Source organism: Symphalangus syndactylus, chromosome 9, assembly GCF_028878055.3.
Source record: "Symphalangus syndactylus isolate Jambi chromosome 9, NHGRI_mSymSyn1-v2.1_pri, whole genome shotgun sequence".
NCBI lineage: Eukaryota > Metazoa > Chordata > Mammalia > Primates > Hylobatidae > Symphalangus > Symphalangus syndactylus.
Genome location: NC_072431.2, coordinates 97,619,550 through 97,634,140, shown reverse-complemented (window position 1 = coordinate 97,634,140; position 14,591 = coordinate 97,619,550). Strand labels below are relative to the sequence as shown.

The 14,591-nt window shown below is 38.3% G+C and overlaps 1 protein-coding gene across 1 annotated transcript in view; it reads right to left on the bottom strand.

Moving 5' to 3' along the window:
* Positions 1-14,381, bottom strand: part of LOC129490057 (probable C-mannosyltransferase DPY19L2) — a 230,886-nt gene extending 216,505 nt beyond the window's left edge. The window contains exons 1-4 of the mRNA XM_063609696.1: positions 13,854-14,381; positions 11,643-11,667; positions 9,574-9,661; positions 6,860-6,997 (exon numbers count right to left, since the gene is read on the bottom strand). Of these exons, the coding sequence (XP_063465766.1) occupies positions 6,860-6,997; positions 9,574-9,661; positions 11,643-11,667; positions 13,854-14,187 (585 nt within the window). The 5' untranslated portion in view covers positions 14,188-14,381. The remainder of the gene's footprint in view (positions 1-6,859; positions 6,998-9,573; positions 9,662-11,642; positions 11,668-13,853) is intronic.
* Between the last annotated feature and the right edge of the window lie 210 nt (positions 14,382-14,591).

Here is a 14,591-nt window from a genome sequence, read left to right as displayed (position 1 = left end):
TATTAAATGTAAGTGGCCAATTGGTAAATACACCAATTAAGAGATACATTGACAGATTGGATTTTAAAATATTACCCAACTGTTTACAAGAAACTCACTTCAAATATAATAATAGTCAGGCTGAAAGTGAAAGGATGGAAAATGATGAATTTATCATACACACAGTAATGAAAAGAAAGCAGAAGTGACGATGCCATTATCAGAAAAAAGCACACTTCAGAGCAAACAACATTATCAGAGAAGGAAGAAAAAGTCATCGTTAAATTATTTTTTAAAAAATTCAACAAGAAGACCCTGCAATCCTAAATGCATATGTGCCAAACATAGAGCTACAAAATATGTGAAGAAAAACAGAAGTCAAAGAAGAAATGTACAAATACATAATTTTACTAGGAGACTTCAGAATCCCTCTGTCAAAAAACTAGAATTGGTATTTTCAACTAGTTCTTTTAGTTGATAGAATACCTAGACAGAAATTCCCCCAAAATTGAGACAAACTCAATAATACTATGCAAAAGACCCTGTTTAAAAGAATGAAAAGACAAGCTACAGACTGGGAAAATATATTTGCAATCCATATATATGAAAAATAATTAGCATCTATAATATGTAAAGAACATACTAAGATCCAAAATTCATAAAACAAACAATTCAAATAGAAATGGAGCAAAATACATAAAGACATGTTTCACATACGGATGGCAAATAAGCACAAAAAGATGTACATCATCATTAGCCAATAGGGAAATGCAAATTAAAACCATAATATCACTACATATGTGTAAGAATGAGTAAAATAAAAAATAGTGACAATACCAAATGCAGGTGAGGATACAGATAAACCTAATTTTGGCTGTGCTTAGGTTGTATCCATTGACTACTGAGTATGTAGCACAGGGAAATTTGCATAGTTTCATTCATTCAACAAATATGATATTGAATCAACTCCATATTCCAGGAAGTAGGCACCTGGGATGCAGCTAGGAAATGCATAATGGGCACGAGAAAACAGTGGAAAGCAAGGTCACTCACTGAGAATGAAAGGGGGACAGAAGGTTTGGGATAACTGGAGAGAGAAGATATGAAACAGGCATCAAGGGGTTAGCAAAAGTAAGGCTCAAGGACCATATCAGGATCTGTGGCCTATTTTTGTACCAGTAATGTGAAAAGGACAGTGTTTGTTACCTTTCCCCCAGCAGTTTAAGCTAAGAGAGTTTAAGACTTATAGGGGAGATAAGGAAGAGGGGGGGTGGGTGGGTTTCATGCCTTTCTCTAAGTGGCTCCTGTTCTCCCAGGCTTTACCATGGAGGATGCTTTCTGAGCACTCTTGCTAATCTTTTGTCAGCACCTTATGAGATCTGTGTAAAAATGTCTGTAAGCAATTGCAAATTCCCTTGCTAACCCACACTAGGCATTTACCAACTGACTGGTGAACAATTTGAGCTGAATTCTTTACCACTGTGTCTAGTGGCATGACCTGTATAATTAAATGCTTGTTTCTGTTCTCCTTGCACATGGTTTTTCTTTTTAATTTATTTTGGGTTATTTGATTGTTCTGTGACCTCAGCTCCCTGACTGCTTCAGGGACTGCTTCTGTAAATTTGAAGACTGTCTGGCTTTTGTTGTTGTTGCTGCTGACGTTGCTGGAAGGCCACGAGCAATGTTCTTTTCGGCTTTCTACATCCAAGGGAAAGCTGACCCAACATGATTAAATCCAACTCTCCATTTTCTCCGTGTTTGTACTCGGGAATCTGATTATAGCTGGAGAAATACAATTCTGTTGGCTGGTTTTGTTCTCAATTCAAGACCATCCACCTCAAATGAAGCCGTTGGTGCTGCCCAAGAAACTCACATTATATCCCTAGTCTATTCATTCTCCTAGATAAGAGGTCAGCAAGCTTTTCCTATAAAGAGCCGGACGATAAGTATTTTAGGCTTTGTGAGATAGTCTCTGTCTCATACTCTTTAATGTGTTTACATTTACTCCTAGGTTTGCATATGCATGTTTGGTTTGTTTATCTATTCATTCATGTATTTGTTTGGTATGTATCCTTTTTGATGTTCTCTGAGTTTCTTAGATCTGTGGTTTGGTATCTGTCACTAATTTTGGAAAATTCTCAGTCATTTATTTTTCAAATATTTATTCTTCCTCATCCTTTCCTCTCCCACCAGGATTCTAATTATGCATATATTAGAATATTTGATATGGTGTCACAGCTCTTAGATGCTCTATCATTTCCTTCCTCCACTTTTTTTCCTCTCTGCATTCCTATTGGCCTATCTTCAAACTCACTGATTATTTCTTCTGCTGTGCTGTGTCTGCTGATGAGCCCATTTAAGGCATTTTTTACTTTTTTTTTTATTTCTAGCATTTCCCTTTGATTCTTACAGTATCCAACTCTCTGCTAAAATTATCTATCTGATCTTGCATATCATCTGTCTTTTCCATTTGGGTCTTTAAAATATTAATCATAGTTACTTAAATCTCCTGTCCAGTTGTTCCAATATCTGTATCTTCTTTGGGTTTGGCTGATGATTGCTCTGTCTCTTCGGACTGTGCTTTTTCTTACCTTTAGGTATGCCTCATGATTTTTGCTGAAAGACATGTTGTATAAGACAGTAGACATAGAGGTCAGTATTTTTATGCTTGAAAATAAGAACATCTTTCTTACCGTTAGGTCTTTATTGTAGGGATTTGTGTTAATCTAGTTAGGGTGGGCTGGATTTGAAGTTTGTAATTGCTATAGTTACCAAAGCTGGAGTTTGTTGCCGCTATGGACACTAGCGATTTCAAATTCCTCTAGTGGTACCTTGTTTTGAACTTGGTTTTGGGTTTTCCTTTGTGCTGCTCTCTAGAAAGAAAATGCCTTGCAAAACTCACTCAGTCACATTTCACTGTGATTTTTACCAAAGGCTTGTTAATGTAATGGGCGAAGAGTGGCAGGTTTTCTGATGTTCCAATTAAGCCTCAATCTTAGGCAGGTACTGTGAATTTGGGACTTGGGGGCTGTACCCTTCATAAGTGTTCCCTCCTCAAGGAATATGATTGTTTTTTAACATTTAGGTTTTCTTTTTTCCTGCCTGTTCTCTTTCACCAGCTTCACTGGATACCCACCAGTGTCCTCAGACAATGGGTTTGATACCGTTCTCCCTGCAGATCATGGCTTTCTTTTCCTTAGGAGAGATTTCACAACATGGGTGTGAGCAGAGTCTGAGCAATGATTGCTTTTCCTGTCCCCTAGCCAGCACCATAGGGAAAGCTTTCTCTAAATACTTCCCCAGTCTTCCCTGAGAGAGCCTGCCCACCTTCGCATTTCATGCCAGCTCACACTAAGCCTGTAGCAGTTCATTAAAAATTTCTGGTTTAATCTTTGTACCAGCTTATATGGCATGCAAAAGCATCTATCTCAGTCAAGCAGTTCCTATTCCAGAATACTCAGTTCTTTGTGCTTTCTGCAGGCACCTGTCCTTCTTGAATTTTTGCATTGGTTGTCCTCTGACCTCAGTTTTCTGAAGGGTTCAAGAAAAGGTGTTATCTTGCAGTTTGTCCAGCTATTTTCCTTGTTGTAGGAATGAGAGTGCCATCATTCCAGCTCTCTTCATCACCAAACTGACACCTGAAGCCTCCAGACGTTAAATATATAAAGAATTAAGAGTTCTTTATATATTAGGTGTATTAGCCCTTTATCTGTGAGGTATATTACAAATATTTTCTCCTGGCTGGGCATGGTGGCTCACGCCTATAATCCCAGCACTTTGGGAGGCCGAGGCAGGAGGATCACCAGCCTAGCTTTGAGGCCAGGAGTTTGAGACCAGCCTGGCTAACATGGTGAAACCCCGTTTCTACTAAAAATACAAAAATTAGCCAGGCGTGGTGGCATGCATCTGTAATCCCAGCTATTCAGAGGCTGAGGCTAGAGAATCGCTTGAACCCGGGAGGCGGAGGCTGCAGGGAGCCGAGATCACGCCACTGCACTTCAACCTGGGCGATGAAGTGAGACTCTGTCTCAGAACAAACAAAAAGAAACCACACAAATATCTTCTCCCAGTTTATCAACTGTCTTTTGATTTTATTTCTTTTCTTTTTTAAACTCTGCCCGGTTTTGCCTTTCCCATAGAAACCCCAATAAAAGCAATGGCCTAGGCTTTACCCTCAGTCCTGCTTCCGCCTGACCAAACTGTATCTCTCCTGTGGCTCTGTGTGATGTGACTTGTCCTCTTCTCCAAGGAAGTATTAGTCATAAATTCTTCTTTCAGCGACACTGATCTATCTGTGTCATCACTCAGTCAACCACATAAATTAAGACCTAGGCACAGAACAACTTTGTTTCTATTTCTATAAAATTCTAGAAAATGCAAACTAAACCATAATGACAAAAAGAATATTAGTGGTTTCGTAGGGATGGGATGTGGGCAAAGAGAGATGAAGGAAGGATTACCAAGGAGCACAGGGAAACTTCGAGATGAGGGATATGCTCATTATCTTGACTGGTGATGGTTTTACAGGTGGGCCAAAACTAATCAAACTTTACACTTCATCTATATGACCAGCTATCATATGTCAATTATACCTCAATAAAGCTGTTTTAAAAACATTTAGGGTATATCTACTGGAAAGTAAAACTGCTTTTAATTACAGACTGTATCATCATGTGCATAGAAAAATCCAAAGGATTCTACAAAAAAGCTACTAGAACTGCTGACTTCATCAAGATGCAGGTACAAAGTTAATATTCAAAATCAACTATATTTCTATACAAAAGAAACAAAAAATGGAAAAATAATTTTAAAATAATACCATTTATAACAAAAGAGTACTGAGGAAGACTGTACATTGAAAAAATACAAAACATTGCTGAGACAAATTAAAAATAATCAACAAAATGGAGATCTATACCATGATCATGGATTGGAAAATTCAATATTGTTAAGATGTCAGTTCTTCCAAAATACATGTACAAATCCAACATAATCCCAACCAAAATCCCAAGGTTTTTTTGAGAAATTAATAAGCTGACCCTAACATTTAGATAGAAATGTAATTTTAAAAAGGAAAAACAAAGTTGGAGAACTATCTACTTTCAAGATTTATTGTAAAGTTACAGTAATCAAGACAGTGTGGTACTGACATAATTATAGATCAAGAGAATAATAGGAGTCCAGAAACAGATTCACATTTAATGTGATCAATCAATTTTCAATGAATGTACCGAGACAATTAATTCAATGGGAGAAAAGACAGTTACCACAATGGAGCATTTTTTGGCATTCTGAAAATGTTTTGTAACTCAATTGTGGTGATGGATATATAGCTTCATACATTTGTCAAAACTCAGAGAACGGTACACTCAAAACTGGCACATTTTATTACATGTAAGTCATACCTCAAAAAAGCTGATTTGGTGACAAAGATTTATATATGTTGTTGACAGAAGAACAAATCCACATGCTTATTAAACGTGGAAATATATTTATCCCCATAAATAATAAGAGAAGAACAAATTAAAACAAAAAAGCATATCACAGCCATCATAAGAGTAAAAATCACAGGGTCTGACAATTCAAAATCTAATAAGGATATGAGAAAATTCTAGACAGCAGTGTGAACTGCTACATTTGCTTCAGACAGCAATTTAGCAATATCTGGTAAAGCTGAAAAAGCACACACTCTATAACAACAATTCCACTTCTAGGTATATATCCTAGACAAAATATTGCACATATACAGAAGAAAACCGTACAAAAGTGTACATTTTAGATTACATTGCTTGTAATAAAAAAATTGGAAATAATATATTAAGATGGGGAAATACATAAACTTTAGAATTCATAAAATGGTTAAAATTAAAGAAATATATATATACAGAAAGTTCAAAAATACAATTTTGAAGAAAAAATCCTACAGTGACACATTCAGTATGAGATTATTTATGTGGACTTAAAGCACATAATAAAACAATCTCTGAAAACAGAGATTGGATGGATACACACACCCAATTTTAATAAAGGTATAAGTTGGACTAGAAGCAGAATAAAGGTGATTTTAACTGTATTTATAATATTTTAATTATTTTAAAATAGCTGATGCAAAAAGACAAAGATTAGCATTTATTTATTTTAGATGGTTGATCACACATATTTGAATATTATTTTCTAAGTCTGTAGTTTTAAGCATTTCAAAATCTAAAGAATAATAATTTTTAAAAGCTATAAAAATATGAATAAAGGACTAGAAAGCAGTAACTTTTCATTAATATGCTGGATTCTGAGACGACTTTAAACTCAACAGTAGTATTTACCATGGTGTCAAATTTAGCATTTTTCTTGAGTTCACAAACTGAGTTCACTAATTTTGTCTCCGTTTTTCGAATTCTAGCATTTACAGGCTACTATAACAACCATACTCTTTTAGGCTAAGTGTTGGAAGATAGTAATAGATTTCTGGCTGAAAAAGAAATCTTACTTTACTAACGTAACTCCAAGATCACTATTCAAGCTCGTCACTCTCACTGTCCCTTCACGTGGTCATCGTGCCCACCTACGAGGTGTCCAAAGCCAAAAGCCCATCCCCAGTTAGAACCTTTTTGGCTCCCATGACTCTCTTTTCCATTTGGCTTGTCTATTACCCTGGCCATTATTTACACACTAAGGTTCATTCTTTGAGTTCATGCGAGAACAGTTTCTGGGGTCTTTAAATTTTAAGAGAGGAACTTAAGATATTCTGCTCAACTATAAGGATACACACAATTAATAACCTGAAAGGTCCCCTGTCTTTCTTTTTAACAAGATTGTGCTTATTATTTTTATCTGATAAAGAGGATCACTCTACAAATATTATTTGTCTCAAATTATGACTCACCTCTGGATAAAGATGGAAGCATTTTACTGTATTAATTACAAGAGGATATTCAGTAAGCCTGTCATTCATAATCAACCACAGTGCTTCCAAAAATGAAGGTGCTTCAATAATGGTCTTGAAGTAGGAATAATAAAGTCCCTTTTTTAAAAAAAAAAAAAAAAAAAAAAAAAAAAGGTGGGCCGGGCGCGGTGGCTCACGCTTGTAATCCCAGCACTTTGGGAGGCTGAGGCGGGCGGATCACGAGGTCAGGAGATCGAGACCACGGTGAAACCCCGTCTCTACTAAAAATACAAAAAATTAGCCGGGCGTGGTGGCGGGCGCCTGTAGTCCCAGCTACTCGGAGAGGCTGAGGCAGGAGAATGGCGTGAACCCGGGAGGCGGAGCTTGCAGTGAGCCGAGATTGCTCTACTGCACTCCAGCCTGGGCAACAGAGCGAGACTTTGTCTCAAAAAAAAAAAAAAAAAAAAAAAAGGCACATGTTGTCAATGTAATCAAAACTTTAAAATATTTATTTTTATCACTTCTTTAGAACATTTTTTTCTGGAAAAAAAAAAAGGTCAATAATAAGACTTCCGAATTACTCCTCGCTATTTTGCATTCTTGGACTTTAAAAAGCACTTATTTTCAGGTGATCACTGTACTATTCTTTCACATTTTCTATAGGCTTTCAAACTAAAGAGTTGGAGGGATGGTTGAACGATTTAAAGAGTTTCTCTAATAATGTCTTAAAATGTGTAGACAGTGTATGTTTAATTTTCCCAAATCTGGTTTTATCCCCCACATTTGAGATGCTTGAAGGTTGACATCTGATTAATTCTATCATCAACAGGGATGCCTTCATGCCTCTGTACAACTTTGCATATAGAAAATTACTTTTTTTCCCACGCTCTTAGGAAATAAAATATAATGACCATAAGCATCATGAGCAAGGAATCCAGTGCTTCTAGCTTATTCATAGCTCCATCTAATCCTCTGTGCAAAGTGAGAAAGCTCAATGTCGAGGGACTATTGTTGCTCACAAATACTATGTACTAAAAAGCAGATTATTTTAGTGTTTTACACTTCAGCATATAAAATAAAGGCTTCATTAGGATAGTAAAAGTGCTGTTGAGTTAAAATTCATGGATTAACAATAGCATGCTATGTCTTATTTCCCCAACAATTTCTTGCTTTCGCTCCTAAAATCTAAAAGCAAAAAAGGGCCACATTGTTTAAAATGCGTTCTCCCTAAAAAATGCTATATGCTATAATCATATCTGCCTCATCCAACACGAGTAACTACTAAATTACAGGTCTGTTTTAGCTGATGTCTGAAAGGCCATTACCTCATAGTTGATTGGCAAAATATGAGTTCATAAAGAATTTTCCTTTCTGCTTAGGAGGATAAAGCAATACAATAATTAAAGGTATCTAATATGCAAAAGTCCATATTTAGGGAAATATTAAATATATAAATCAGTTACTAATAACAGCTATTGTTTTGTGTTAAGTATTCTGCTATGTGTTGCCTTTCATGATCTCCCTTCATTTTCCCTAAACCCCTCTAAGGTTGTCATTATTTCTATTGAGCAGATGAGATTACTGAGAATCTGAGGGGTGACCTGACTTCCCGTCATATAATAAAGCACAGAACTGCTATTAGAATCCAGCGATCTGTCACCAAAGTCCAGACCCTGCCACAGTTACACTCTTTATTTAATAATATTTTTTATTCTGTCTTTGGAAATACCTTTAAAATGTTCAAATGTCATACATATGTTAATGTATCCAATGCTTTGAAACTTTATAGGGGCAATATAGGGATGAAAATTAAAAAGCAGTGACTGAGGGGCCTGGCATAGGCAAAATCATAGAGACTGAAAATAGAGCTGGGTGTGATTAGTGTTTAGTGGGTGGAGTTTCTGTTTGGGATAGCAAAAAGTTCTGGATGTGGACAGTGGTAATAGTTGCAAGACAACAAGAATGTACTTAATGTCACTGAATTGTACGCTTCAATGATAAACATTGAAATTTTTCTATTACAAATTTAAATCTAAATTTTACCATAATTTAAACAAAAAGCAATGGCTAGAGTGAGGAGAGTCAGTTTCAATGCTTCACTAGGCCCCCGACCAACTGCGAGCAGATCTGGAAGATGGACGATTGTGGTGTCTTCTAAATGTAAAATTGCACAATTTTGGCATTCGCTATCCCACTTACTCCTCACAGTAATTATGTGAGATGTGTATGGCAGAAAACTCCATTTTATAGATTAAGTATCAAAAAACAGAAAAATATTTTAAAATTATATCAAAAGTTATCTCTTAAAACAGATTATCTTGAAATCAAAAGAGAGCCAAATAATCATCATCATCAGTAAAAGACCCAGGAAAACATGGGATCTCCCAGCTGTAGCCAAAGAGAAAGCAATTTCTGATAACATCTCATTTCATTCCCCTTTATCACTTCTTCAGTGCTTTCTTTGTCCTCCTTCCTCAGCTATTATAATTCATCTTCATTATCTTAAAAAGAAGTCTGCATTAGGAAAGGGTGAGAGATAATGAAGTAACAGAAAAATAATCTCAAACACTTTACTATTTAAATAATAAACCTGGGTTATAGCTTATGAAACACTGCAGTTCACCAAAAGTTCGTTCCAGTTCCTAATACATTTCTACCTCATAGTCTCACTATTCTTAAACCACAAATTAATTCATTAGAAGAAGAAACCTAACTATTTCAGTGCGAAAAGTCATCTCCCGTTCCAAAGATGAGAGGTGAGAGAAATGACGATCATTTTCAAAAAGTGTTACTAAATGTAACCTAGAAAAAAATGAAGTATCATATTACAATAAGAACAAGTTTCAAAACCAACATTAAAATAAGCGATAAGTAAGAAAGCCATAAAAAAGAAAACAATAAATTGTTATAATATTGTTTTTATAATTTGCTTACTTTTATGTTTTTAGGCATTTATAATGCAGTATGGCACACACCTGAAATTCCTTAACTCAGTGGTTTTTAAACTTAATTGTGGCCAAGTGCATTCACTCATGCCTGTAAACCCAGCACTTTGGGAGCCCGAAGCGGGCAGATCACTTGAGGTCAGGAGTTCGAGACCAGCCTGGCCAACATTGCAAAAACCTGTCTCTACTAAAAATACAAAAATTAGCCAGCCATGATAGGGCATGTCTGTAATCCTGGCTGCTAGGGAGGCTGAGGCAGAAGAATTGCTTGAACCCAGCAGGCAGAGGTTGCAGTGAGCAGAGATCACGCCACTGCACTCCAGCCTGGGCGACAGAGTGAGACTCTGTCTCAAAAAAAAACTTAATTGTATATCTAAAATTCTTGTGGCTTTTTTCACCCTTCCTTCCATCCCAGGCCTCTAAATCAGAACAGAGGCAGGTTAGTGTTTGTTTTTTAAGTTTCAAGTGATTCTAATGTACCGGCCTTGGGAAATACCTCCATAACTGTCGAAAAGGGTTCAGAATATAATTTTAAATAAAATTACTTTAGATCAAAGCAGACTTACAATAAGTATAATATCACATAAGGGATCAACTTTCAAGTGCCAAAGAATACAGGTGCGTACTTGAAGACCTTTTCGTAGTGAAATTCAACAGCTGTAGGCAGTGAAGAAAGGAGTACATGTGATAAACAAAATTAGCTATGGTCAACAATTATGCTATAGCTAACTTATGTAATCAGTACTTTCCAGTGAAGTTGAAAATAAAGCAAAGTTCCATATATTAACCCTGTTTTCCACTAACCCTTCTTTACATGTAGGACATATGCCAGGGTACCAAAAACTGCAGGAATATTCCCTACCATTGCAGCCTCAGTTCTAATATCAAAATCTCCCTGCAGATTAAATGTCTAGAGAAGCACTGTGTCAATAGAACATAGGGGCAGATCTCATACCTCCCAAGGGTAGAAATCGCTGAGCACAGGTAAAAATAAAATATTCCAGAGGGAAATATTGTTTTACAAATTTTTATAAACACTTTTGTAAAATAATGTACACAGGCTTGCACACTGAAAGACTCAAAGCCATTTAACTCTGTATAACCACTGCAGAATCTTTATCTTCTTTTTTACCTGATTTCCAATTGGCAGGTGTTACTAAAACTTTATCACCAAAGTTATTTCACTGTCTGGGTGTGGTGGCTCATGCCTGTAATCCCAACTCTTTGGGAGGCCGAGGCAGGTGGATGATTTGAGGCCAGGAGTTTGACACCAGCCTGGCCAACACAGTGAAACCTCGTCTCCACTAAAAATACAACAAATTGGCTGGGTGTGGTGGCGCACACCTGTAATCCCAGCTACTCGGAAGGCTGAGGCATGAGAATCACTTGAGCCTGGGAGGCAGAGGTTGCAATGAGTCAAGATCGTGCCACTGCACTCCAGCCTGGGAGATAGAGCAAGACTCTGTCTCAAAAAAAAAAAAAAAAAAAAAAGTTATTTCACTAGCAACATATAATTACCATAAAACAAAGGAGGGTTTTAAATGAACTACACATGCAAAATACACTAGAAAAGCTAGATATTTTTAAAAAGTGTGGTGAATTATTTGGTAAAGCCAGAATATTTTAATTCATAAGTTACTATTCCCCTAATGCATCTATTTTGTAAATGCTGTTTCACATATGAGGTTTGTAAAAAAGCAAAATATATGTATAAACTGGTGCACATAAAGATGTTCTGCAAAATATAGCCAGAAGTTATTGTTTTACTGTATGCAAAGAGTGATGGCAATTTTTAATTCAAATGTTTTTAAATATTTCAAACTGAAACTAAATCTTACCAACGTAAAATTGCCACAAAGACGGCTGGAATACAGAAAAGCTGCTTTATTATAAAATACCGTTAAAACAAGTATTTCTAATGTATTATTTTACACGTCTAGAAAGATAACACACAAAGCAAGACGGCCAGCTAATCCTGTCTCTATAAGCATAGGAAAAAATCCAGGACACAAAGCAAATTCTGAACAGAGCTTACCTCTCTGCAGCAGGGCTTGACAAGCAAAGGGAGAGACTTGAGAGGGTTTTTTTACTTCAGGTAATTGGTAAGAGTGATGGAATTATGGAATATTATGACCTTTTTTGGTTTTTTAGTATTATTTTCTATTCGTTTATATGAAATTTTTTAAAGAAGTAAATATATACAGTATGCTTCAGCTAGTTCTAACCAAGAGGAGCCACTCTAGATCAGTTTCTCTAGCATTCATCAGAAGATGATTAAATGCAGGCAGTCACATCCTCAGCGGCACATCTAAAAGCCCCAGTGTGCAGCTCAACCCTTGATGAATTGCAAGCTCTTTGCAAGTGCCCAGACCTAGGAGCTACTAGATGGCCTAGGAGATTTATCTGGAGGCACCTGTGCCAGCGCCCCATGTATACATAAGACTTCACCAGGGAGCTGGGAGACACTGCTCTGGGTATGGAGCTTTTACCGGAGCTGCAAACGCAGCCTGTGCCCCTGTTTGGTTGGGGAATTGCTTGTTTTCGAGGCTACCATGGAGCTGAAGAGAGAAGAGTGGGGAATAGAACAAGTTAAAGCACCACAGGCTTTGCTGTTCTTACAGAGGTTCAGCAACTTTTCTTGAATTAATGCCCTTTAAATTGTTGTAAACCTTTGGTTAATTTCCAAAGTTTTGAAGAAAATGATTTTGATAATTTTCCAAGTATTTTCATTGTCGTCATGGAGGAGTGCATTTCCTTGGCTAGTCCAGAAGTCCTACCTCCCTTCTGAGATTTTATAATGGTATTTCTTATGGTTATCCCAAATATACTTGGCAAGTCGTCTTACAAACCACCAATAATAGCCTCTTAAAAATTCAAAAATTACTCCTCTTGGCTAACAAAATAAATGTAAATTAATTCAATAATTGTTGAAGAAATTAAATTTTTTAAAATTAAAAATTGCAATGTTGAAATTCTCAACCAGGCTTATCCAGATCTTTTCCTATACTACTAACTGTCCTGGGCTTATCTTAAATACTGCTCAAAAGATTTACTTGTTTTATACCAGGATAGGCAAAGTATGGCCCACGGTGTATTTTTGGACTGTCTGCAAGCACAGTTGCTATAATTTTTAAAAGGTTGAAAACTTTAAGTGGTTGTAAAGATGCTCATTAACTGTTTATTAGGCTTCATTAATTTTAAAATATACAGAGACTATCCTATTCAACTATATTTGTATCCTATTTCTAATTCTCCTAACAATTATATACACTGGCAAAAACTCTTCAGATGATATATAAAGAAAAAGTCAAATATACTACCAAATTCATCCAGCTTTCCAAAGATGCTCAAAATCTTTCTGTGTCTCTCACTCCCTCCCTTAACCCACATACCACATCTGAAAAAAAATGATATGGTGTAACGATGCCAGTATTCTAAATGCTTGAAAGGCTTATCACATGCCCTTTCCAAGCTGTGACAGAAGCATGTCCCCTGGACCCCGGCATCCTATCAATCTCACCTCTGAAGGTGACCCAGTCTCGTACTTCACTGAAACAAAGACCATTAGACGCCAGCACTCCCAACTTCTTTTATCTCCATTTTAATATTTCTCCATAGAGTAATCCTCGCTTTTCTACCCCCTGCCATCTCAGAAAAGGAAGTCTCTCTCCTCTTTTCCACAGTTAGCTTCTCAAATTTGTGCCTTTAATTCTACCCCTCTCAAATATTCCAAGACTTGCTCCACTAATTATTTCCTCTCTTAGAATCTTAATCTCATCCTCTTTCCTTGATCCTTCCCCTCAGCCTTTAAAACTCCTAGACCTTAAAACACTCTCTGCGATCTGACAGCCCTTCAAACCAATATACTCCCCATCTCTCTCTCTCCCCTGGTTCAATGACAAGATCTTTGGCCAACTGCTTTCTACTCGGACCTTGCTATTGTTTGCCACTAGGCACCCACAAACCCTTGCTTGTTAAACTGATCTCCTTCAAGACTTAAGAAAAGCGCCATGCGGCTCCCTCCCAGGGCTCTCCTGCCCTCTCCTCACCGATGCCGAGAGTGGTCCTGCTGGAGAACCGCCGCGCCTGCAGTTCGTGTACCTTTTCCCGAAGCTGCGCCAGGAAATTATGGGCGAACTGGAAGGGGCCGAGAAGGGTCTTGGCCCCCACCTCTAGCTCCAAGCCTTTTCGTGCTTTCAGATTTCGGATCCTCCGCGTGGAGCACCTCGGGGCGCCCCTTGGCAGGCTGCCGCCGCCTAGGGCCGACTTTTCCACCTCCGCCTCCACCTCCGGCTCCCAGGCGGGGGAGGCCCCGCGCCGCCGCTTAGACTGGCTGGGGCGGGAAGATTGTAGCGGCTTTGAGCTTACTCCTTGTTTTCTCATAATCCCTGGCGGAGCTGGGTCAATTTCAGGCACAGCCCAGCCCAGTCGGGCGAGGTCCAGAAAGGCCTGACTCGCCTGGCAGCCTCAACGGACTTGTCCCCGCAGCCGTTGCGGACCTCCCGGTCGTCAAGGCGACTGTGAAATGTGGGGTGGGGCGCGTGCGTTCGAAGCCATTCGCGCGGGCAGTCCCTGCGTGCCCCCCCAAGTGCTCCCCAGCGCTCGCAGCACCCCCGCCTCCGCGCTTCCCCGAACGTGCAGCTTCCGGTGAGGGCAGCCCCACGCACAGCCCCCCACATCCTCTCCAGCGCCTGCAGCCCCCGGTGCGCGCAGTCCCCAAGCCCGCACGTGCAGTCCCCACCTTGCGCGCAGCTCCACGTACACTTCCCACACGCTCCCAGCCCCAC